This window comes from Falco naumanni, chromosome 1 (assembly GCF_017639655.2).
Source record: "Falco naumanni isolate bFalNau1 chromosome 1, bFalNau1.pat, whole genome shotgun sequence".
NCBI classification, from domain to species: Eukaryota; Metazoa; Chordata; class Aves; order Falconiformes; family Falconidae; genus Falco; species Falco naumanni.
Genome location: NC_054054.1, coordinates 22,850,744 through 22,874,523, shown reverse-complemented (window position 1 = coordinate 22,874,523; position 23,780 = coordinate 22,850,744). Strand labels below are relative to the sequence as shown.

The following is a 23,780-nucleotide window of genomic DNA, read 5'->3' as shown; positions in this document are numbered from 1 at the left end:
ACACAACAAAACACGAGTTTTACACTGTCACCTTCAAGTGCATGTCTTTTTTCAACAAATTATTTACTTAAACTGTTTTAGTTTAGTTAGTAGAAGGAACATAGGTATTTTGTCTATGCTGTGAACCAACCGGTGAGGTATTTTTGGAAGCTCTGAGCCTCCCAGCCCAGACAGATGATGTACAAGAGCTGTAAGCACTACAGCCCTGACCAGTGGCGGAGAGAAATTGATGTTCTTGCCATTTTTATCTCGGCCATTAGTCCTTTTCAGTCAGCACCTGCTGTGAAACCAGAAATGAATGAATGACATACATACTTTTCTGAAATAGTAATCTGAGGGACAGTTCAATTTTCAGGTAGTTAGAAAAAACCTGGTTTCGCTTTGAATACCCCTTCTCTCCCAGATGCAGAAATATGCAAATTTCCATGGACACAAAAGTCCCTTATTTGGGTATCTCATTATACATCTTCTAAAAGCTGTTACTTCCAGAATATCCAACAAATAAAAAATCAAGTAGAAAGGCCTGTAGGTGTACCAAACTGTGATCTAGAAGAATCTATTCCAACCATCTGTTCTTGTGATGAGATTCAACTGCTGTCTTTCTGAAAACAGAATTTAATCCTAAAAAAAAAAAAAAGAAAAAAAAAGTATGCATTTTAGTTTGTATGTTGTGCATGATTTATATCACAGGAATGCTCAAAAATCTCCTTCTCTGTAATAGGAGATGCAGTCTATGACTTGGAAAGTATTAACTTCAGCATGTGTAGTCTAGCAAACAGTTACAAAAATCCTTGGATAGCTTGCCCATGAAAATCAATGAATTTCCCTCAGTGCAAACATTCAGTGTCCAGAGCAGTGATTATTATAGATTAGGTTTGCTATTTAATGAAATAATTTATTTAATGTTAAATAAGTTCAGGTTTTTCAGTCCAATCTAGAATATAACTTTTAAATTAGGCAAAACAAAATATTATTTCTCTATACTTTATCAGTTCAGAAATGGCTTTCTTCCTGTGAAGTCCGATGCAACAGCGCTTATGTACGTTTCTTTAACAGCAGTGACCACAAGAGGGAGACCTTGAAGCGTGGTTTAGCTTTCATCTGCTACCTCCGGTGTTCTGTATAAAAGGATAAATTAGAGGTTAATTTAAGAACCAGAGGTGGAGACTAGATGCAAAGTTTGAGAGGTCAAAGTCACTAAAGCTGTGAAGTCCCCGTCAGGGCTACACATGAAATAAACAGTTTGCAGAACTGCATTCCATGTTGGTAGTGGATGTTTCCTAATCCCGATGATGACATTAAAACTGATTACTATTGCTAATGTTCTGTGATATAGGCGGGGTCCCATATAGAGATTTTAATAGGTTCTACCTTTTATTTTTAATCTAAATGGATTTTCAACAGACTACTTTAACTCAAGCATGTTTTTAAATGCTGTCAAAGTTAGAAAATGGGATTTTTCATGTATTTAGTCAGGGACTTAATTGCTTTCTTTGCTGAAGGACAAGCTAACTTAAATTTCTTCACTTCTGCCCCCGTCTAAAAGTGCATCTGCCCTTGTGCCCTGCTGAGAATCAGCTGATTCCTGTCTGCTATTCACAGTAATTTGTTTATGTCTAGTTAAACCATTAATGATGGAGCACTGTTTTCCCATTCATAAGACTAATTCTGTCCAAAATGAGCTTGGGAAAGAGGTATATTTGTCTAAAATGCATGTGAATTAAACTGCAGACTTTGAGGCATAGCTGTTTTCCATTTACTGAGCTGCAGCTTTTTAAAAAAATTATTATCTGTTTGGGCTTTTTAGCCCCTGGTGTACGACAGCAAATCATTTGAGCATATGGTGATTTCTCAGAGGATATAGCTTCTCCAGTTTGAGTCCAGCATAGCATAATTCTCCCACACATGAAAAGGAAAGTGTCAGTATGCCAAGCCTTTATGTACCAAACATGCTTTCTCTCTTTCAAATGTCATCAGCCTGTTTTTTAACCAGTGTGTTTGTTAAATGTTCTAAAGATAAGCACAGCATGAAATTCGCTATTATTCAACTGCGGATGAGTAAGACCAGAGAAAACACACTTGAAAGGTATGCTTTGTAGGTTATAATACCATGTAATCTACAATAAATAGTAAGCCCCCCTGTACATTGTACCAGCTTTTGAGGTGTCTTTGACCTCTTCTGACTTCTGTCTCCATCCTACGGGTGTCAAACTCAAGCATGCTTTCCACCCACACAGTGAATTTTATTTAAAAGAAATGTCATCAGCTCCACAAACTAAATTAAGTGATATCTGAGAAAGAAGGCAATACGTGCTACTCCTTGTAAAATGCTTGGTGTGTTTCTGCTGATACATTTTGAGGGTGGAAGTAAAATTATTTTAAGTGAAAGCTGGTATCCTTGCAAAATAATAATTCAGTTGTCTTGACAAAGGTATAAGGAAATTCTGTAAATTTTTATTAACGGGCAATGCTGTTCTGCCTCGAATGGCCCAAAGAAAAGGTAGTGAACCTGTGGGTTTTAGGCAAGAGGAGGGTCGGTTTTGACACAAGAAGACCTGTGCTGGAAGCTGAAGTTCTAGACCTGAGTTGCAACATCCATGGTATGTCTTCAGTAATGGTGCACGTTTGGTAGGTTTTGAGGTGGTTTCTGCTGATGCAGACACACTAGCAATTCTTAGTAAGAGGCAAACATTCCTTTGTAATAATTGTGTTAGTGAAATCAGACAACTTACGACATTACCCTGTAAAAATTTTTCTCTGTCATGGTGGTACTTGAATGGGATAGCAGTGGCAGCTCCTGGCTTCACATCATGAGAGGAAGTAATTTATTCCAGCAGTATTTGCCTGTTGCTTTGAACATGTTTATGTTTGACTTCTGGCACATGTGTCACGGGAACCACTGGGGTAGAGGATTCAGTGTATACATTAGAAAGATGCTGTCAGTAAAACAGCCTGTTAGAAACCATGACGAAAAGGGAGTCAGTGGTGATCACAACCTCTGTGAAGGCAAGGGTAGTAGGAATCAGATGTCGACACATCTTCTCTCAGAGTCTTAGAATATGGCTCAGATGAAGAAATATATATGTATCACTGGTCTTCAATATGCATTACAAAAACTTATCACAAAATCAAAGTTAAAAAGCCCCTGACTAAATTCACATCAGAATAATTTCTGATTTTGCATGTAGTGGTAGTTACACAGTGGACAAAATAATTTACACTGACCTAAAGACCCTCAGATTTTTATATTGTATATAAGGAATGTACTGCTAACCTTTTAAGCAAGGTGGTAGAAGAAAAACAGAGTTTTGGGCAAGGCAGCTTTATATTTCCACAACAGAGATGGAAGTCAGCTGTCAAAAAGAACCTGTCTCTCTCTAGAAGAAAGGCACATATTGCAGAGTTATGGTTAGTGGGAAACCAGAACTGTATGCTTCCAGTACACCCTTCTCTACTTATATTCTGCGTAGATATCAAATAATGACATGTGATAAACAAGAAGAAATTCAGAGATCTTCTGGGCAGCTCTAGAAGAATGGTGATAAGATCAATCACCATTTCAAACGTCATCAGAAGCTGCTGAAAGTGATGGAAAACAGAGACCACTGAGCTTATTCTAGAAGAGACTTATTTCTTGGTAAAGGGCATGAAACACTTGATCACATATTCTCCCTGAAAGGATTAAATTCAGATGAAAACAAAGTTTAGGCGTTAGCCAGATTTTCGATAGAAGAAAAATAATTTATTGGATACTGTGATGAATTTCCAGAATCTCTTGATTTTGGTAAGCCACAAGTAATTGTTTTAATATTATATTCAGAGAAGATAAGAAAGACTGTCTGCCACAGGACAAGTGAACTTCTTAAAGCCTTTAAAAGTCAGTCACATCATACCTGGAAGCAAATATGCTTCCAGCTGAGTGAGATCTTACCAGAAAGGCAAACAATGGCCTGGAATTTGTGCAGCAGGAGACTCTGTGAAAGGTTTGCATCTGGAATTTAGGAAAGTATGTCCTGGTCCAGATGCTTTCCCTGTTAATTTTGCTTCATGCTCCTAAATGCATAGGGGGTACCATGACCATTCTTAGGCTATTCTTCCCAAATGGTGACTAATTTTATTTTACTTTATTCTGACTTGTCATATACAATTGGTGTGGTTACCAGCTAACGCTGCCAAGATGAGAAAACATTTCTTGCCTAAATCTTTCTGTGCTGATTATACAACTCTTCATTCTCTTTTACAGATTTTGGTTGATAGACTGTCGACAGACACAAGAATCTGTTACTTTTGCTTCCCAAGTGTACAGAGAGATTATCTGCGTCCCCTACATGGCCAAATTTGTGGTATTTGCCAAATCACATGATCCCATTGAAGCACGGTTACGATGTTTTTGCATGACAGATGACAAGGTGGATAAAACTCTAGAACAACAAGAAAACTTTGCTGAAGTTGCCAGAAGCAGGGATGTAGAGGTACCATACAACAATCTTAAAGTTTTCTCCATTTTCTAATGTATGTTTTTAAGCTAGTATTTTCTGCCTTCTATCTGCCACAAGTACTGAAAAATAACAGTGCCGACAAATACTGTCATGATGCATTATAATGCATCATAAGATGTAAACTTCAGCTTTTGTCAGATGTAAAGGAAAGGTAGCTGCCAGACACGAGTGATGAAATCCTATTCCCAAGGGGCAGTTGCCAATCCCTTAGTCCACGGGGGCTGGTGGGAAGGTTACCCACACTCAGCTGACTGCACTTGGGTCTTCCTGGGCCAGCCTGCCGAGGTGGAAGGGAACTGTGGGCTTCACCCACAAGGAAATCCAATCAGCTGGTTATCAGAAGTTAGAAAGGAATGCCCTGTCTGACTGTGGTAATACTGTGGTTTTGCTTTCTCCATGGCGTTATCAGCATTCAGATGGGACACCCAGTGTGTTCTCAGGGCAGTCCTCAGCAATTAAAAAAATTAGGTAGGAGGAACCTTAAGGTGGGTTCAAGGAGACAGTAAATACGGAAGTGGAGTCTGCGCTCTCTGTTATGAGACTAAGGCTTAGAAAATCCATAGGACAAAACAGAATGGGAAGAATTTGGTTTCCCAATATGCTTTTTTTATGGTGGGTCTGTTAAACAGTTATACTTAGGAACTGCACTGATTTTATGCTGGGAAATAGGGTAATAAAGTAAAGTTGGGGGTTACCATTTAGCCCAGCAGTTTCAGGTTCTTTGTTCTCCTTTTCCCTGGTGTCAGGGTCAGCATTTCTTTAATTCAGATTCAAAACTAGAGTAGCTACTGCCAACTAAGTATTATGAGATGGCTAGTTATGCAAACAGGAGACATCACCCATGGCTTTTATTAAACAAAATGCAACAGGCTGTAGGAATTGTGTGTAGCTTGGCTGGGGTTTCAGGTGAACAACAAGATTAAAGCCACTCAACAGTGAGCTGAGAGGCAGCAGATAGATGTTGTAAATGGACTTCTTCCTGTTAGCTTACAACTAAGTTCTATGGATGCAGGCTAGCCCTAAATTCAATCCAGGTACCTCATAGTCAATTCTGTGGTGGTCTACAGTGATTACATAGTTTTAATTAGCTCTGTAGCAAACTGCCAAGAGGCATCTTGAATTTTTCACTTACTGACTTCCTCTTAGAGGAATGCCTGAGTAAAGATGAGTTTTGAGGATGGTGTTCTTTGCTGAATTGTTATGTTCCTGAGCCTGATACTAAGTGGGTGTTGCAAGAAAAGGGGAGATTGTCAAAGCCGAAAGGACAGGTAAATCTCAACTTCCAGTAACTCCATAAATGAGTATCATTCACCAAAAAGGCAGTAAACATTATCACTTTTTGTCAGCATCTTTGCATACCAAGAAGTTAAACCAGCAGGTTTGATTAATATTCTGCTTTACAAAAAAAAAAAAAAAATACATCTATTGCTGAATGGGCAAAAGCTTTCCTATGGGGAATCCAGAAAGCTGCCTGCTAAATGTGTTTTTTCTGGCTTTTCTGTTAGCGTTCTCAGAAGGGATGGGAAATTGAAAGTGCTTTAACTTTAACTGCATGCAATGGTATACTCTTCTGCTCAGGATGGTCTCTTTTCTGTGAGAATCCCATCTTTAAAAGATTTGTGCTCACTGTTCCTGAAGCTCTGACGGGCATTTCTTGTGCAGAGCAGCTAAATAAAATATGAGCTTATAAAACTGAATGACAAGGCTGAACTTCTGGAAAGTAAGAATGAGATGTTAATGTACTGGCATTTTGAACATCTCCAAAACTGGCCAGCTGAGATTTGGCCATAAAATAGCAATCTGAAGATGCAGCTGGTATCATTCTATAGGGACTTCGGAGAGCCATTTACCTGAGGCCTGACTTTCAAAAGCTCTAGGTCTTTACAAATCTAGCTGAAATAAATAGAATCTACTGATAAACACTGTCTTTGCCTGCTGTAACAGACTGTTGCAAGTAGATTAAACACATAGGTAATCTGATGTAGAAAGTTTTTGCATTGGTAAAAAGGTCCTCTGCAACTTCATGTTATTCCCATGGCTTATTATCCTACCAGTCAAAACAAAGACTTTTGATTTGGTTGCTGAAAAAAATATTTCTTAGACTGTTATGATGAGGCCAGGTTAGCAAACTCTGTTAAAATAAAATAAGCCAATATAAAATTAAAATATAGATTGAGATTTGCCCAGATTCCTGACACTGAATACTCATTTGGTCATTTATAGTGTCACACTATTGTTATTGAGTTAACAATGGATTCCATTTGGAATTTAATAACCTGAAATGTTTCCACAGATTTTAGATAACTGTACATAACAAATCTTGTAAATGCTGACAAGTCCTAGCGATTCAAGGAATTGATCAAAACTGCTGCAGAATTATGCTTAAGAAGAAATCCTAACCACCTCATTGTCATTAATTGCTGCTTTGCTTCTTTTTCATTTCCAATAGGTATTAGAAGGAAAACCCATCTATGTGGACTGCTTTGGCAATTTGGTGCCACTAACAAAGAGTGGGCAACATCATATATTCAGTTTCTTTGCCTTCAAAGAAAACAGACTTCCTCTGTTTGTTAAGGTAATGTCATAATATGTTCTATGGATTGTACTTTTGTTTTTTGTCTACTTCTGAGTTACAGTAGACTTAGTAGACTGAAGAACAGTTCCAAATCAATTTATGGTAATGGATTACATGTTGACTCGGTTGTCAAAACAACCAGTTGTGGCTACCTAAAATTTAGGAAGATTTTTCTGTAAATATAATTATCTGTGCCTATGTTCTGCTAGCCATGACTGTGTCCACAGCATTCTTTCAGACACCAAAATGGTACTTCTAGGAATCCCGTTCTCTACCTAATAATCTAAAGAGCTGATCGCATTTGATCCTGTTTGTTCTTCTGTATCATGGTTCAATACAGTGCAGGAAAAAAGTGCAGAAACTGCAAAAAAGTGTCATAAAACATTGTAGAATTGGCAGAAATCTATCAAATAATGGTATGTTGTACCCTACACTTGTAAATATGTATATGGCTGTAAATAGAGATAGACCTATTCTTCAACTAGTCATCCTCTCTTCAGTAGCAATGCAAAACTTCCTTGGGGGTACAGTAAGAAAAGCATGGCTCCTTTTTGGATCTTTTGGTTTTACCATAATTTTGAGAAAAAAGGAAAAAGGAAGTAATTAATTTTGGTAAATTCCCAACTGTAACCTAATGTTTTCCATGTAATGTCTATTACTGTACTATCCAATTTTAAAACTTTTGTGTGAGTAGGAAATCTTGTAAAACAAAAGCCAAAACAAAAAATCTCCATTAATCCAAAATTAACTAATGCTGTAGCCCTAGCTATAGAGCCAAGACAAAACCACCATGGTCCACAGGGCTCATCTGCGTTGTTCATGAGATCTGCAGGGAGCAGGAAGTCACATTAAAAAAGTGCCCTCACTGTGATCACCAAGCCACCACCACCTTCTCTTCTGGAAAGGATATTTAGAGGGCTCTGCAAACCTCTTCCCACAAACTTTTCAGTGGGACATCCCAACTGCAATGGAGTACATTATTGCCATTACAAAACAGTTTTAGAGAAATGCCTTATGACTGGAAGCCTCCAAAAAGTGGAGAAAATCAAAAGCACTCCTTCATTGTGTTAAGTTTTCAGTATGCTGCTTGGTGATATTTAAACTCTCCCTCCTTTTTAGCAATATTTTGTAAGCTTGTTTTAATTTAGAACTTCACCTATGCCACCACCTACCTTTGGCTTTGTGGTTTTTCTTCCACCATGGCTTTTCCAAAATATGTTCAAAAACTTGTGTGTATTTGCATCTACGGTTTTCAACCTGATAAAGTTAGTACACGTGTATCTAACTGTATCATTTTATCGGTTCAGAAAGCTAAGAATGAGGTCATGCTTTCATCTGTGATATACATAATCCTCCTGACATAATGTACAAAAGCTAAAACTACATCACCAGCATCTTAAGTTCTAAGTGCTTACACTTGTTTCTGCTAACAACTGTGGAACATATATTTCTAAGATTCACTGCAAAATCTTGAAGTATGGCATGATGTAGTATTTTTTGTAGATAATAATGGCCACACCTATAAATATAGTCCAGCAAACTCTGTCATACTAAGACTAGTGTTTAATAATACATTTGAGAAAATGTTTTTCAAGAGAAGAAATTAAGTGTAATCTTCCACTGTTTTCAGCCACTCAGCCAGAAGACTAGTTAAAATCATATTTAATACTAAAATCTTGAGCAAAGAAAAAAAATCACTAACATAATCACCAGCATAAATACATATTCTTGTCATATGGGGGAAAATGGCTTAGTTCCTTTTGTCACCTAACACAAAGTGCATCTCTGTTATGACCATAAAGCTTGGGGAACAGTTTCAGTGAAAAATGGGTATTGTAAGTTATCCTAGAAGCCCAAACTTAATGGAATATCTCTTTTCTTTTAAGACTGTGATTACAGTGGTAGGACTGCCTGCTGTAAATAAGTTTCTAATGTGTAAGCCTATACATGCTTGTGTCTTTTCTTGCTTTGATACCCAAATGCATCCTTATCTACACTTACAAACAAGCGGGGGGGGGGGGAAAACCCACATCATTTTTGCCTACATGGACTTTTTCTCCCACATCTAGCCTCTTTCTGCTAAATAGTTTTGAGTGGCACAAGTAGATCATTTAGCAAAACAGCAAAAGAACAGATTATATGTCTGTATGTTTGCTCTACCAGGTGCGAGATACCACTCAGGAGCCCTGTGGACGATTGTCATTCATGAAGGAGCCAAAATCTACAAGAGGCCTCGTTCATCAAGCCATATGTAATTTAAACATCACTTTACCCATTTACACAAAGGTACTGTGAAATTATACTTATCTGCAGTCATGAGCATTATCATATCAACAAGAAATGAGTAGGAGGGCAAAATATCATTAGCGCTTTGTAGTCAGGTATTTTAAAGAATAATACATACCACCCAAGGGCTTTCAGTTTCTTGGGTTTGGTACTCTTAATGCCAGTGTTCAAAGATGAGTCCTCAGATGACAGAAGGGAGACAAAAATCCAGTTTGTATTAAATAGGTCCCGTAGTTTCATGTGGTGTTGTGCAAGACCTATGCTAATTCTTTCATACAGAAGTTTTACCCAGTTTCTGTTCATGGATGAGACAGATCAGGGACTTGATGAGAACCTCTGGGTTCATTTTTTGTTTTACCAAATGCTTCCCACACTTTCTAACCATGCCTTGTGACACCTCTCTGGAGATGAAGCTTTGTTTCACAAAGTATAAGGATGTCTGTAGATCCTATGATGTTCTTAAGGTATGAAGTATAGAAAAACTGAAATTTTTTTGTAATTTTTTTCATTGGCCAATTTGAAAGTTCATGAGCTTTGCAATAGCATTTTTAGCTAACTGCCTTGTTTATCAACTGCCTTGTTTATCTGTGGTGATAGTGATAAACATGTAGCTCTAGAATTTGAAAAGTTTATAGCAGTGCCAAAAGTATTTTCTTAGATTAGATTTTAATATTACGTTGACATTTGACCCTGACTTTTCTTCCATCATCTGATCAAATCTTTCAAGAATCTATGAGTATGTCACATTGTGTAAATGGTCTTTCTTCAGAATATTGTTACAATAGTTATTAATGTACTTGGGGAAGAAAATAGCCCAATATCAAGGACAGAAAAAGGAGAGGTAAACTCTAGTATGAGTTAGCGTTTATAAATAAAAGACTGAGACCAGTTGAACGCTTGTAAATCATGGGAGTGCCCTTGATTTCTGTTTAAGTGAGATCAGATGTTAAGCAGCACTCGTTTCCTTAGAAAGAGTCAGTTTATTGCTCTTCTGTGGTAACTCAGATTTTTTACTGTCCTTGTCAAATTAGGAGCTGCATGCCTTTTAGGAATGTATTAAGCTGGCTGTTTGTCCAAAATCTTTCCTGTTGGTGTTCATTTTTTCTCAGCATTTACAGCATTTTTGTATAATTTAGAAACAATACATCTCAATGTATTTAAACTTTAAATGGGTAATGTTCTTAACTATTTAAAATATTTATTTGCACTAATTTATGGGTGTAAATGTATGTATATATTTTAAGTCTTGATACAAATAAGGATCACTGGAAGTCTTAACACCCAGAAGCAATTTTACTGTTTGTAATTTGCGTGATTCTGTAGCCTTTTGTGTTTTAAACTGACAGTTTAGTTGTGCTGCTTTTTGACCTAAGAAATGTACTGTGTTTTCTTCTTTTCTGTTAAATGTTGTCAGAAGTTATTTTTTCCTACTCTAGTCTTCTAAAAAAATTGCATTTTGCCTGCTCTGTTTTCCCCTTCTCTTTTTGCATGGCATTTTGGAACTGAAAGGAATCAGAATCAGATCAAGAACAAGAAGAGGAGGTAATGTTGCTTTAACAGCATGTTAATGCTTATGTGTACTACTAAAATACAACTAACAGATATAGCCTGGAAGATGAAATCTGTACTGAAACAGGCATATCTATCATTAGGTCAGTGCTACAAAAACAATGAAGAGGAGTGCACTTAAAAGGATCTTGCCCAGGCTCACTTTTGGAATTTACTGAGTTTAACCTTCCCTACATTAAGGTTTTACAGATTCAGATGCACTGATTGTGGAGATCTATAATAGTTCATTTTACTATCCAAACAGTTCCTTTGCTCCAGAATAAGCCATACAAGTGTACTTCTTTAACCTTTATTCCCTGCAGCACAAACCAAGGGATATGGGACTGGTTTTTCTGATGCTGAGAACCATCCTGCATCCTAAAAATAACACAGTGTTGCTACTGGACTTGTCCGAAGTATTCAGATCATTGACATAGTATACCTTTTATTACTACCCCTAAGCATGGTCTGAATATGCTTCTTCTAGTTAGTGGTGGTGGGTAGGGGGGAACAGAGGCAGAGGAACAGACCTAAAGACAACAATTACTTCCATCAGCGAGTTCCCCACTGTTGCGGGGAGTCTGTGACCAGTCTCAATTGAAGGCACTACCTGTACGTACCTGGAAGGGCTGCAATTCACAAATATTTTCCATTTATAACATCCACTAGACTGGATCGTAGAGATTTTTGAGTTGTATTACCTAAGTCCAGTACAGAATCAGTGTTAACCCAGAAGTTAAAAGTAAGTTTGCTCCAAGTAAAAGGTGTAGAGTTTAACATAAACTGAATTGCATCTTCATGGAGAAATGTGGCCAACTCCCCACTACATTCCCAGCCCCGTTCTGGCATTTACAGATGTTTAAGGTCAGACCCCTACATGAATAAGTAACGTTAGAAAAGCATCCTCACATTTTGATGATGTTCAGCTGTTGGAAACAAGTAAGAGTGCCAGCACTGTGAGAACAGCCTGCTCCCCAAAGATGATGGACATCTTTTCCATGAACTGCAAAACAGAGTTCAGAAGTTTTCATTGCACGGATTGCAGTTCCCTATTATCATTGCAGAAATATATACCACTCCTATTTCAGCGCTGAAATACAGGCACTGTTCAAGTGAAAACATGGCCAAAGTTTTTCAGCTAATTCCCACTATATTCATTCAGAAAGTAACATTTCTTACCAGGTGATCATTCAATTTTGTACCAAAAGCATGAAACTAATTCTTTTAGCCTCTATAATGCTCTTTATGCTTTCCCAGGGAAGTTCCCAAAAGTTGTTTTTAACAAATCTACACTCTGTAAAATCAGTGGAAAATTATTTTTCTGAACACTGATTATTTTTTATCTAAGAAATGGAAGCACAAAAAGACAAGCTCATTAGTGGCCAAAACCACCTTCCACTTGAAGTTCTTTTTTTTTTTTTTTTTTTTACTTTATTCATTTTTATGTTAATAATTAGTATGCTGACATAGTTCCAGACTGATTTGGAGGAACTTAAAATTAAAAGGGGAATTAAAGCATTCTAGGGATCCTAGGTTACCATGTAGGGCAATCTCAGCATCAGAGAAATTCATACTATTATGGATCCCTAATACACACTGCTAAGTGTGAAATTTAATAATGTCACCTAAATGATTGCAAGGCATACAGGAATATGTAAATGCTGCCAGTGATTTACTTGTATTCATGTTCAATTTATGGAAAAGCAAGAATGAGTAGCATCTTAACTGAGACAATATATTGCATTTATCTTTATAAAGACTACTTTTAAACAAGTAAAACCTTTTCAACACTCACTAAAGAAACTATCGTGAGGGCTTTAACATACAATACACTGTGTATCAGCAGTACCGCATAGCTGATTTTCATTCTTCACAGTCATCCTGGCACCACAAGTTTGTGTAGAAAATTAAATGTTTAGTGCTACTTCTAAGTCTGTACACTTTTGCATATCTAAATTTACACAACCAAATTTGTGGGTTTTTTTTTTTTTTTTTGCTTACGTGGTCAAATGACTGAAAACTGAAAAAAAAAAAAAAAATCAAACCAGAAGGCAACTTCAAAAACGTGCTCCTTGAATTTTCACAGTCTTGACACTGCATATTTTTTTTTAATGTTTTTTGGGCAAGGACTATTGTTTTCTTTTGAGTAACAATAAAATTGTATGGCTTTTTCAATTGATACCTAAATACACTCTGAAAAAATCAAAAAGATGGCCTCTGAGGGCCATCACTGCTCCCACTTAGAGGTATCAATAACTATTAGTAGCATCAAATCCTAGTTCTTACCTTAGGCAGTAGCAAGTCTGCATCCATTTCTGCACTTGCTTTTCATCACCACAAAGTACAGAGGCAAAAGTACACAATCTCAGAATGGCTATGGCCAATGAAACTATGTTGTAGCAAGGGTACTAGTTGCCATCCAGATGGGACATACGCCTTCAGATGACTGTATTGGACGTTCTTCTATTAGATGGGAAGAAGTAAATGAAGAACAATGCAATGACATACCCAGTAATAAAAAAAGCCTGCATCCTCTATACTGCTTGTTGCATTTAAAGAAAATACATTGCAACATTTTGCATCTACTGTTGACTATAGCAAAGTAACCATTTTTCTGTTATTAGAAATACTAAATAAACAAAGCCATGCTTTTACCATTATTTTAAATACATTCTTGGTTCCATTTAAATCAATGAATCTGTAGGTCTCCATACATCTAGTGGATTTGACTCGATCTTCGCTAGTGACTTCATACATATTGATTATATCTGAATTTTTAAAATTTACTCTTTTTTTCTCTTCCAGGTTGATATGACTTCAGAAAAAAGTAAGATTTTCTCTTTTTTTGAAAATGTTATAGTGCAATTTGTATGAAAAATGAATAAGAATAAAGACAAGCATGAAAGAGAGCTAAGCTTTAACTGCTATTGCTAATAACATCAATACTTTAAAAATGTAATAGAAAACAATTTAATACCAAAGCAGCTATCCAGTTAAATACATTTTAATGTATAAATTAACAAGTAATACAGTTTAAAACAGTTCATCTAAGCATTTACTTTCCTTTGACATCCCTAGTGATCCTGCTATTGCTATTTTGCTTGTATGAATGCTCATCCCTCCATTTTGTTGTTTTGTCCATTTGTTGACACACATTGTTGCCTCATATTGAGATATATGACAGTATCACTTTTAATGAAAGCATAATTAATACTCCAATGTAATTAATTAATCTCATGGGGAAAAAAAGTGATACTGTCCAAAGTAATCAGGCTGTTTAACCCTTCCCCCCCCCCCCCCCCCCCCCCCCCCCCCCCCCCGCCCTTTACTGTGGTGAAATATAACCGTTAAGCTCAGCACAGCACATAGACCTTTCGTCTATACAGAACCAGGCTGTTTTCATTAGAAACAGAGGGAGAGTGCTTCACAATGCCAAAGATCTTCAATGAAGACGCAAATCAAACACACATATAGAGTATCTCTAATAAGAACTGTTTTCAAATGCAGTGACTTGTTAAATCTGTTTAGGAAATTACTTCTGTCTTTTTTCCAGTTTTAAAGTGCAATGCCTTGCCTTTTTTCCCCCACATTGCATTTTGAGGTTTTTATTCTTGATATACTATGTACAAGTTTTAATTGGAAAGACAACAGCACCATGATCCTGAAGATCAAATGAATGATCGTTCCCCTATAACCTCCTTTGTCTAAAGCAGAAATGCTTCATTTAGAGAATGGAAGACATCAGGGTGACAAAATAGCTAATAACATGGTGGGAAATAATATTCATCGTGATTAACAATGTTATTAGGATCAGATTTTTGCTCTAATCCATTATTATTTATACCAGGAGGACCAATTTCATGAAGGTGGAAAAGACACACGATAGTATAGCTAGCAGAGTGGAATTTCAGTCCCCCCATGTCTCACTTTGGCCACAGGAAACAGGAAGTGAATTCAACAGAACAGTAAAATAGAGAGGTGAAGAAAGGCTTGAGTGCTCCTCTGGCTGCACAGTTATTTACTCAATGCAGTATGCCCCCCTCTAAGCAAGGTGGCGGGGTGCTGGTGAGGTTGTTCAGTGGTGGCTGTCACAGACTCATCTAGATCCAACATAGCACAGAGCTAGAATCTTTGGTGACTCTTACACTGGATGAATGAAAGTACCAGTCAGAGAGCAATTTAGTTTTGCTGCTTCTTCCTTTGGCTTAACGGAGAATTAGGTAGAACAGCTGCAAGCAGGAGTGTGAGAGAGACCCTGTTCCCAGGAGTCATTAAAAGCATAATTAACAAATACAAAGGAGACCAGCAAGTGCTTGCTTAAAGAACACTGATATGGCTCACATCATGCTACCCAAATTGCTGGAAAATATACTTACAACCAAGCAACTTCGTTTCAGGCAGTTATCCCAGTTCTCTTATACTTCTGCTAATGGTGGCCTTTAGATCAAGTAACTTCTAATTGCAGTAAGGTAATATACAAGTGACTGGCTGCTTTTTTGGCCCAACAGTTGTACTGTTCAGTAAGAACTAGGACTCACATGTGTGTGTCCTTGGTTTGGGAATAATTATTTACTTAAAGGGAAAGGGATCTATGAGACAATGCAGAAAATCTGACCCCTGTCAACATCCTGCCAAATTCACCTTCATGAACAGACCTTAAAAGGTCTCGGCTAGGATTAGAACTGATGCTTCTGAAAAGTGTGTTAGAGACTTTACCATTTGGCTGTAGAGTCAGTTCCTTCCTGGTCTGCTGAAGAGTTAATACAAGTAAACAGCTCTCTCCAAAAGAATGAGGGCAAGCCAAGAACGTGACCCACAAGAGCTTACCAGTTAGAGGTACTTGGTTTCAAATCCATTCAGCTCAATCCAAAACAATTTCCCACTGAGGAAAGAAACAAGCAATAAAATCAAACAACAGAACCTCTAGAACACTATGATAAACTGAGAGATTTTATCAGCATCTTCTGTTTCAGCTGTTCTACTTGATCTAAAGAATTATTCTCAGAAACAAACATTTGCACTTTAGTTTTCAAGGTTACCTTGAGAGACTGAGCAGCCACCAAGACAGTTGTGTTACACTCACTGTCCCTGGCAGAACAAACAGCTTGGTGAAATGAGCTAGGAACATTCCAGTGCAGGTGTGAGGGAGGCCAACCATGTCATGTCCAAAAGCTTGTAACATGGCAGGGAGGGCGACTACTCCGGGACGTTAACGACACACTGCCTATCCTAAAAGGTCCTTGTCCTGTACTCCACCAGCTGATTTACTGACAGCTGTTGAACATTCCTCACAGTTTAGGAGTTACCTTATTTTTTCTCTAATAGTAATCCTACCACTGCTTCTTCACTCTGCTAACCAGTTAGGCAATGGAGAACCCCAGCAAGCATTCCTGCTACCAGCCACATGCCGTTCGGGTAGTACTTTCATTTTATTTCCCACCAGAGCTTCTTTGCTTCAGGTGAATTAACTTGACTCTTTGGCCAGTGTGATAGTCAGCCATTTGATATTTAAGAAAATGTGGTAGAAATCCACAAAATTACTAGATGGCATTTCAGTATGCACTAGACCATTCACGGTAAAAACAGCAGCGCCAAATTTTCAGCACCAAAATCACCCCCAGCAATCTGGTTATAAATAATGTACAGCGCAAACGTTTAACATTCATTATACATGAGAACAGTATAGCAAAATGGTTATTTATTTTACAAAGAGATACATGTATTGCTTAGGTCCTCCTTATCTGCGTTACTGCTGGGACTTTTAGATGGGGGTGCAGAAATGAGTCAAGTTTTATATGATGTGCTACCTTTAAAAGAAAAAGGTACAATTATAATTTCTAAGCATTTCCTTCTCTTCGTAACTTGCTTCAGTCCTCCAATGTTTCATTCTGCTCAATACACATTTTCTATTAGTCCCTCCTGAAATGAAATATCCCCAGCAGGCTGTTATGGCATAATGGTAATAACCTACATCCAGCTTACTGTGCATTGATTGCACAGATTAGTAAAATATTTCACCACAGTATGTTTTACAATATTTTCATGTATCTTTAATTTATATGATTAATTTTCAGAGCTATTGTTTTTTAACTGAAGTTACATACCCAGCAGCATTTGCAACACCTTTGCTTTGCATGGAAATAACTTGCCTTACATGAATTGTATGTATGTGTCTAGTGTGACTGTCTCTGATTTTTGGTTGCCATACATTACATTTTTTAAAACTTTGAAATCACTTCTGAGTTGATTCACAGTTTTTTCTTATTATCTCTCCTTTTCTTCTCTGTCCTCTCTTTCCTCAGTCAATTCATTAGTTGTCAATGAGGATGTTCCAAGGAAAGGACCATGCCTCTTAAAACAAAAGAATGTTTGTTTCATTGTTTAGGTGTGAAGTCCCCTTAGATGAAATGCCGGTTTGCAGCTGATTCAGATCTCTACGTATTTGATCATATTTTAGATTACTGCAGAATTACTTTTAACTTTTTATTTTGGTCATTAAGAAAAAAAAAATGTTAACCCAATGTTATTCTGACGGTTTGCTAACACTGGCTTTCTCTTAGAGGAAATCAACTTTCAATCAGTTCTAATGCTTTCCCCTTTTTTCTTGTGTTTGGTTGTTTTTTTTTTTTTTAATTTAAACATTGATCTGTAACATCTGAACAATCTTGAGATGCTATTTTTGTGTAACTTCACTGTGTTTCTTCCGTTTTTAATTTTGAATTTTATTGTTGTTGTTTTTGGTTTGGTTTTTTAGTGGTGTCCTGATTTGGTTTGTTACAGCTTTGATTATGTATGTGTGGTTGTGCTATATTGATAAAATGAAGCAAGTTATTTCCTGCCATTTTCCTTTTCAGTTTCCCCCCCACCCCCACCGTTAGCTTTGCTTTGCTCTTGTACCCTCAGATCTTGTGGATCCACCATTCCCGGCCCATTTTGTTGACTTTCCTACCACTGCAACCAAAGACTGTCATTTTCAGTCCTGATTACATTTTCCAATCTCTATTTTTGATTTCCATTTTACTTTCAATGTTTTTCATTCGCATCAAAGATGACGAGACAGAGTCTACAGAAACATCTATCCTGAAAAGCCATCTGGTTAATGAAGTCCCTGTACTAGCCAGTCCAGACCTGTTGTCTGAAGTTTCTGAGATGAAACAAGATCTGATCAAAATGACTGCCATCTTGACAACTGACCCTTCTGATAAATCAGGCTCCATTAAAGTGAAAGATCTCGGAAAACCCACTGAAGAAGAGCCAGGAGAACCTTTTGAAATAGTTGAAAGAGTGAAAGAAGACTTAGAAAAAGTAAATGAAATTCTGAGAGGTGGATCCTATCCCAGAGAAGAACATGTTTTGCAGAAGTCGCTTTCGAAACAAGAACTTGTAGAAGAAGAATGGGTCATTGTCAGCGATGAAGAAATTGAAGAGGCCAGAAGAAATGCTCCTTTAGAAGTCACTGAACCTACCTGTGTAGAAGTCAGGCTGGACAAAGGGACAACAAAACCGGAGAAGCCAGACATGACAGGAATGGTAGATTACCTTACAGAGGATTTAAAAACATATATTTCTCTTCATGAGGTACAGCCACAAGCCTTACAAGAAGACCTAGTGGAAGAGAGGTTTGAAGCTGTAGTAATAAGCAGGGATTCTGAAAAAGAAGGACAAGAATCTCCAACAACCGAAACCCTAAGTCCACAGGAGCAACAAAAGCCAGCCTTAGAAATTAAAAAGCCGGTTAGGACAAAATTAAGAGACAAGCAAAAGCAAAAGGAAGGCAAGACGCACAGCAGTGAAGAACGACCAGGACTAACAAAACTCACTTCAGATCAGTCACTGGGTGGGGAACCTGGCTTAACACTGACAGCTGCTCCTGAGGCTAAAGCTGTATCCCCGGTTATAGAGGAAACTCCTATTGGCTCCATAAAAGATAAAGTTAAAGCTCTTCAGAAACGAGTGGAAGATGAACAAAAAGTACGGTCAAAACTACCTGTCAGAATTCAAACAAAAGAAGGCACTGCTGAAAAGGCTTCTAAAAGACCGGTACAAGTCAAAAAACCAGTAGCGCACAAAGTACAACCACCTGTTTCACCTTCTTCTAAGACAGAAAGACTTGAGGAGACCATGTCAGTTCGTGAACTGATGAAAGCCTTTCAGTCAGGTCAAGACCCATCCAAGAATATATCTGGACTGTTTGAGCACAAATCTGTCAAACAGAAGCAACAGCTCCCTGAGAAGGAAACAACCCGGAGAAAAACAATTACTTCACAAAGTGAAACGAGGCGAGTAGCAAGCCACAAGACAGACAAACCAAAGGACAAACAAAGCACGGTATCAAAAGCAGAGAAAGAGCCACAATTGAAAAAAGGAAAAACGCAAGTTTCCACTGTTGAAACTACCAAGAAAGCTGTAAGTAAAGACCAGGTAAAAGAGCAGAGCAGCAAAAAGCCAGCGGAGCCTCTCCCTCCGGTATTTGGTGATGAAAGCGCCAAAGGTACAGCAGTTGTGAAGGGCAGGACTTCTGATGAGCAAGGAGATACTGACTTCCAGATCAGCCCTGACAGAAAAACCTCAACAGACTTTTCTGATGTAATTAAAGAAGAGCTGGAAGATAATGACAAATATCAACAGTTTCGACACCTTTCGGTGACAGAGGAGGGAGAGCTTAACTTGGAGCAAGTACTGACCAGCCCTTTCAGTGTTGCTTTCCCTACAGAGTATGTGAAAGATGGATTCCTTCCTGCTCTTTCTCTGCAGAGTGCTGCTTTTGATGGGAGCTCAGAGAGCCTTAAACACGAAGGTGTGGCTGATTCCCCAGGTAGCCTACTTGATGGAACGCCTCAGATCAGCTCTGAGGAAAGTTATAAGCATGAGGGTCTGGCAGAGACTCCAGAAACAAGCCCCGAAAGCCTTTCATTCTCACCAAAGAAAACTGATGGGCAAACTGAAGAAGCTAAAGGAGCAGCTAAAGCACACGCAACAGCAGAAACATGTTCTCCGAAGGAACTCTCTCCAAAGGAAGATGAAAAAGGTATTACTGAAAGGCAGCTAGATGCTATTACTGAGACTAGTAAGTCTCATTCTGACCATGTATCAGAAGAGCTTGTACCTACAGCCTCTGAAGAAGAGGCTGATAAACCTAAAGAAAGTAGCTCAGCTTCCATTACGGAAGATGTTAGCAGGGATAAAGAATCCAGAACCACTGCACACTTAACTAAGTCTTCTGAAACACATGACACTGCTTTAGAGCAAGAAAAAGATATAACCTCTGAACACCGTGTTGTGGTTAGAAGTCCCCAGAAATTGGAACTTACACTTGCTAGCCATGATAGTGAAAGCTTTAGCCCAGTTGCAGATGACTCTTTGGCTATAAGTCATAAAGACTCCCTGGAAGCAAGCCCAGTGCTAGAAGATAACTCATCACACAAAACGCCTGATTCTTTGGAGCCCAGTCCTATGAAAGAGTCTCCTTGCCGTGATTCCCTTGAAAGTAGCCCTGTAGAGCAAACAGTGAAGGCTGGTATTTTGGGCCAGGGTCCTCTTCAGTCTGTTCTTAGCAAAGGAGAAACCTGCCCAGAGCTGGCATTGGTGCGTTCCAGGATTCTCCGTGACCCTGAGGGAAGTGCTGATGATGACAGCCTAGAGCAAACATCCCTCATGGAGAGTTCAGGGAAAAGTCCTCTTTCACCTGAAACTCCTAGTTCTGAAGAAATTAGCTATGAAATCACACCTAAAACAGCAGACTCGCAGGCACTGTCAAACATGCCAAAGTCAGCCATGATCCCTGAAGTCAGCGAAGAACCAGAGGATGATTCAGAAAGTGAACCGAAGAAGAGATTCACCCCTGAGGAGGAGATGTTTAAAATGGTGACCAAAATAAAAATGTTTGATGAATTAGAACAAGAAGCAAAACAGAAGAGAGACTACAAAAGGGATTGTAAGCAAGATGAATCTTCTGCAACTGCTGATTTGCAACTTTCATGTGAAGCTGAAGAACCAGAGTCAACAGCTGTAGACGAAAAAGATGTACCTACAGTGGTGATGTCTGCAGCTGAATCTAGAAAAAGTTCATCCTCTTCAGAAAGCGAGCCAGAATTGACTCAGCTAAAAAAAGAAGCTGACTCAGGCCTCTTAATGGAGCCTGTGATCCGAGTGCAGCCACCCTCACCGTTACCATCCAGTATTGACTCCAGTTCTAGCCCCGACGAAGTGGGTTTTCAGCCCATCGATTCAAAGCAATGCTCTGTCGGGATAGGTGCAGGTAAAGCAGAACACGATAAGCCAACAGAAGATGACAAAGAGGAACCACTTCTCCATGGGGGCAGCTGTAAGGCTGCCACAAGAGGATCAGGCACTTGTCATTCCGATGGTTGTGCATCAGCAGAAACTGATGAATTAAAATGTGACGGTGCAGATGAGTGTGAGACAGCTAGTCCCAGTGCTCCGGTCACACAGTCTGGGGGTACTCTGTGTCATTCTGTTGGTGATGGCTGTCAAAAAGAACATGTTGAGACTTCACTGACACTAGAGCAATGTGATGCTACCGAAAAAGATGGCAAAACCACTACACTGGTAACACACACAGATCTCATTTCTACAGCTGTGTCTGACAAAGTAGATGGTGGTTCTTGTGGGCGCAGTACTGCCGAGTACTCTGTACCACAAAGTGGCAAACCAGCTGGAGATGATGCCACTGACCATTCTGCTGCAGGAAGTGATTTGGGAAAAGCAGATACAGAATTTGAAACATCTCAAGGAGATATTCATGCTGAGGAACCCTTACCAGAGTATTCATCCCTTACCACTGAAACAGGGGAGCTTGACAGTTGTGTAGCAGGTGCTGCTGAAAGTAGTGCTCCTTATATAGTAAGCCCTTACGAAAACGTGTCTTCTGGACATTTCTTTACTGACTCTGAAAGTAAGGTAGGATCTGGTAGAAGTCCGCTACCTAGGGAAAACTATTCTGTCAAAGATGGAAAAGATCAGGCTGGTGAAGTTTTGCTGAGCAGAGACACAGGTAGCGAATATCACTCTTCAGAGGAAGTGTATATGGAAATAGAGCCAAAACCAGAGGATGCATTTCAGAAAATGTCACAGGGGTCTTCAGCATCAGAGTCTACAAAAGGAGCTGAATCTGCCCTTGAGGATATAAGAGATGAAACAGAGAATTTGGTCAGTCAAGTTGTCATCACTAAAACTGATGTGGATTCTGACATGTGGAGTGAAATACGTGAGGATGATGAAGCTTTTGAAGCTCGGGTGAAAGAAGAGGAACAAAAGATATTTGGGTTGATGGTAGACAGGCAATCCCAGGGCACAACACCCGATACAACACCAGCCAGAACACCCACCGAAGAAGGGACACCACTTAGTGAACAAAATCCTTTTCTTTTTCAGGAAGGGAAGTTGTTTGAAATGACTAGAAGTGGAGCCATTGACATGACCAAAAGGAACTATCCAGATGAAAGCTTTCACTTCTTCCAAATGGGGCAGGAGCCTCAGGAAGAAGCTTCTGTATCTGAAGAAATGAAAGAAGCAGCAGAGGTAGAATGTTCTAAGCTGAAGAGCTCACCAGATCCATTTTCACCTTCAGGATCGGAGGACTCAGATATACAAGAAAAAGATGCATTGCAATACTCACCCCCAGCATCTGAGTCTAGTGATAAATCAGAAGAAATCATGGGTGAAGGTGCCAACATAGGCACCGCAAAAGCAGATCTTAAATCCAGAATTCCAATTAAAATGGGTATTTCAGCTTCTTCAAAATCACCAAAGAAAGAAACTGCTGCCTCTGAAGCTGAGCCCCTCTCCGGAACAGAGACTGACGAGGTTGACAGCAGTCAGGTGCCTTGCCCTATCTCTCCTGAGCAGTCTGTAGTAGATGAATTAGGTTTTTCCAAAGTCACTAGATCGGTTTGCTCTGAACAGGGTGATGAGTCCCCAGACTCTTCACCAGAGGAACAGAGATCTGTGATTGAAATCCCTACTGCTCTAATGGAGAGAGTGCCTTCTTGTGAAAACAAATCCAAAATTCCTGTAAGAACAGCTGCTGCTGCATCACAGCCCTTGCAACAATCGGAAAATGAGAGCCTTCCCACAGACAGCTTCCTAGACAGTTCACAGTGTGAAGGAAAAGATGACCAAGCAAAACCAAAGTCTAAAATCCCTGTCAAAGCAGCTTTCCAAAAAGCTGAACAACAATATACATACACAGACACACCTGTCCACAAGCTAGAGTCACCCAAAGCTCTTGACACAACATGCAAACTACCTATGAAACAAGATAACCGAAGTAAATCTGAATCTGATGCAAGTACTCCCACGGACCCAAAGACTAAACGTTCAATAAAAGCTAGGAGTTATGCTGAGGCAGAAGCAGAGACCAGAGAAAGGGAGAGAGAGATGAAGCTTGAGCTAGACTCAGATGAGGCAACAACAGCAAGATCCAAGGTATTCTCATCACGGCTGCCAGTTAAAAGCAGAAGCACTACAGCCTCCCGCAGTGCTTATAGTCCCACAAAAGAAAGTAAGGAACATTTTTTTGACCTTTGCAAAAACTCCATAGAATTCTTTGAAGAAATTAGTGATGAAGCTTCTAAATTAGTGGAAAGACTCACGCAGTCAGAGAGAGAACAAGAATTAGTTTCAGATGATGAAAGCAGTAGTGCCCTAGAAGTTTCAGTTATTGAAAATGTGCCATCCAGTGAGACTCAGCAGTCAGTTCCTGAAGACATCTTTGACACCAGACCCATTTGGGATGAGTCTGTAGAGACTCAGATTGAACGTATCCCTGATGAAAATGTCCATGACCATGCTGAAGGTATTTGCCAACGACTGGGATTCCCTGTGCGACGCATGTCATGAAATAAAATTTT

At 38.9% G+C, this 23,780-nt stretch overlaps 1 protein-coding gene and 1 long non-coding RNA gene across 51 annotated transcripts in view; one reads left to right on the top strand and one right to left on the bottom strand.

Moving 5' to 3' along the window:
• The window catches only part of ANK2 (ankyrin 2), a 355,697-nt gene that overhangs the window by 311,702 nt on the left and 20,215 nt on the right, over nt 1-23,780 (top strand). For 27 of the 50 annotated variants that reach the window (XM_040584986.1, XM_040584977.1, XM_040585216.1 and 24 more), the window contains 6 exons: nt 4,244-4,472; nt 6,949-7,074; nt 9,238-9,360; nt 10,870-10,902; nt 13,714-13,735; nt 17,957-23,725. In XM_040584986.1, coding sequence (XP_040440920.1) covers nt 4,244-4,472; nt 6,949-7,074; nt 9,238-9,360; nt 10,870-10,902; nt 13,714-13,735; nt 17,957-23,725 — 6,302 coding nt within the window. The remainder of the gene's footprint in view (nt 1-4,243; nt 4,473-6,948; nt 7,075-9,237; nt 9,361-10,869; nt 10,903-13,713; nt 13,736-17,956; nt 23,726-23,780) is intronic. The other 23 variants (XM_040585204.1, XM_040585195.1, XM_040585189.1 and 20 more) reach the window with 2 other exon arrangements.
• On the bottom strand, nt 2-15,793 carry LOC121084090. The gene is made up of 4 exons (XR_005826584.1): nt 15,736-15,793; nt 13,195-13,371; nt 11,818-11,911; nt 2-1,118 (listed from the first exon to the last, which is right to left on the bottom strand). It is a non-coding gene; the product is annotated as an uncharacterized LOC121084090 (long non-coding RNA).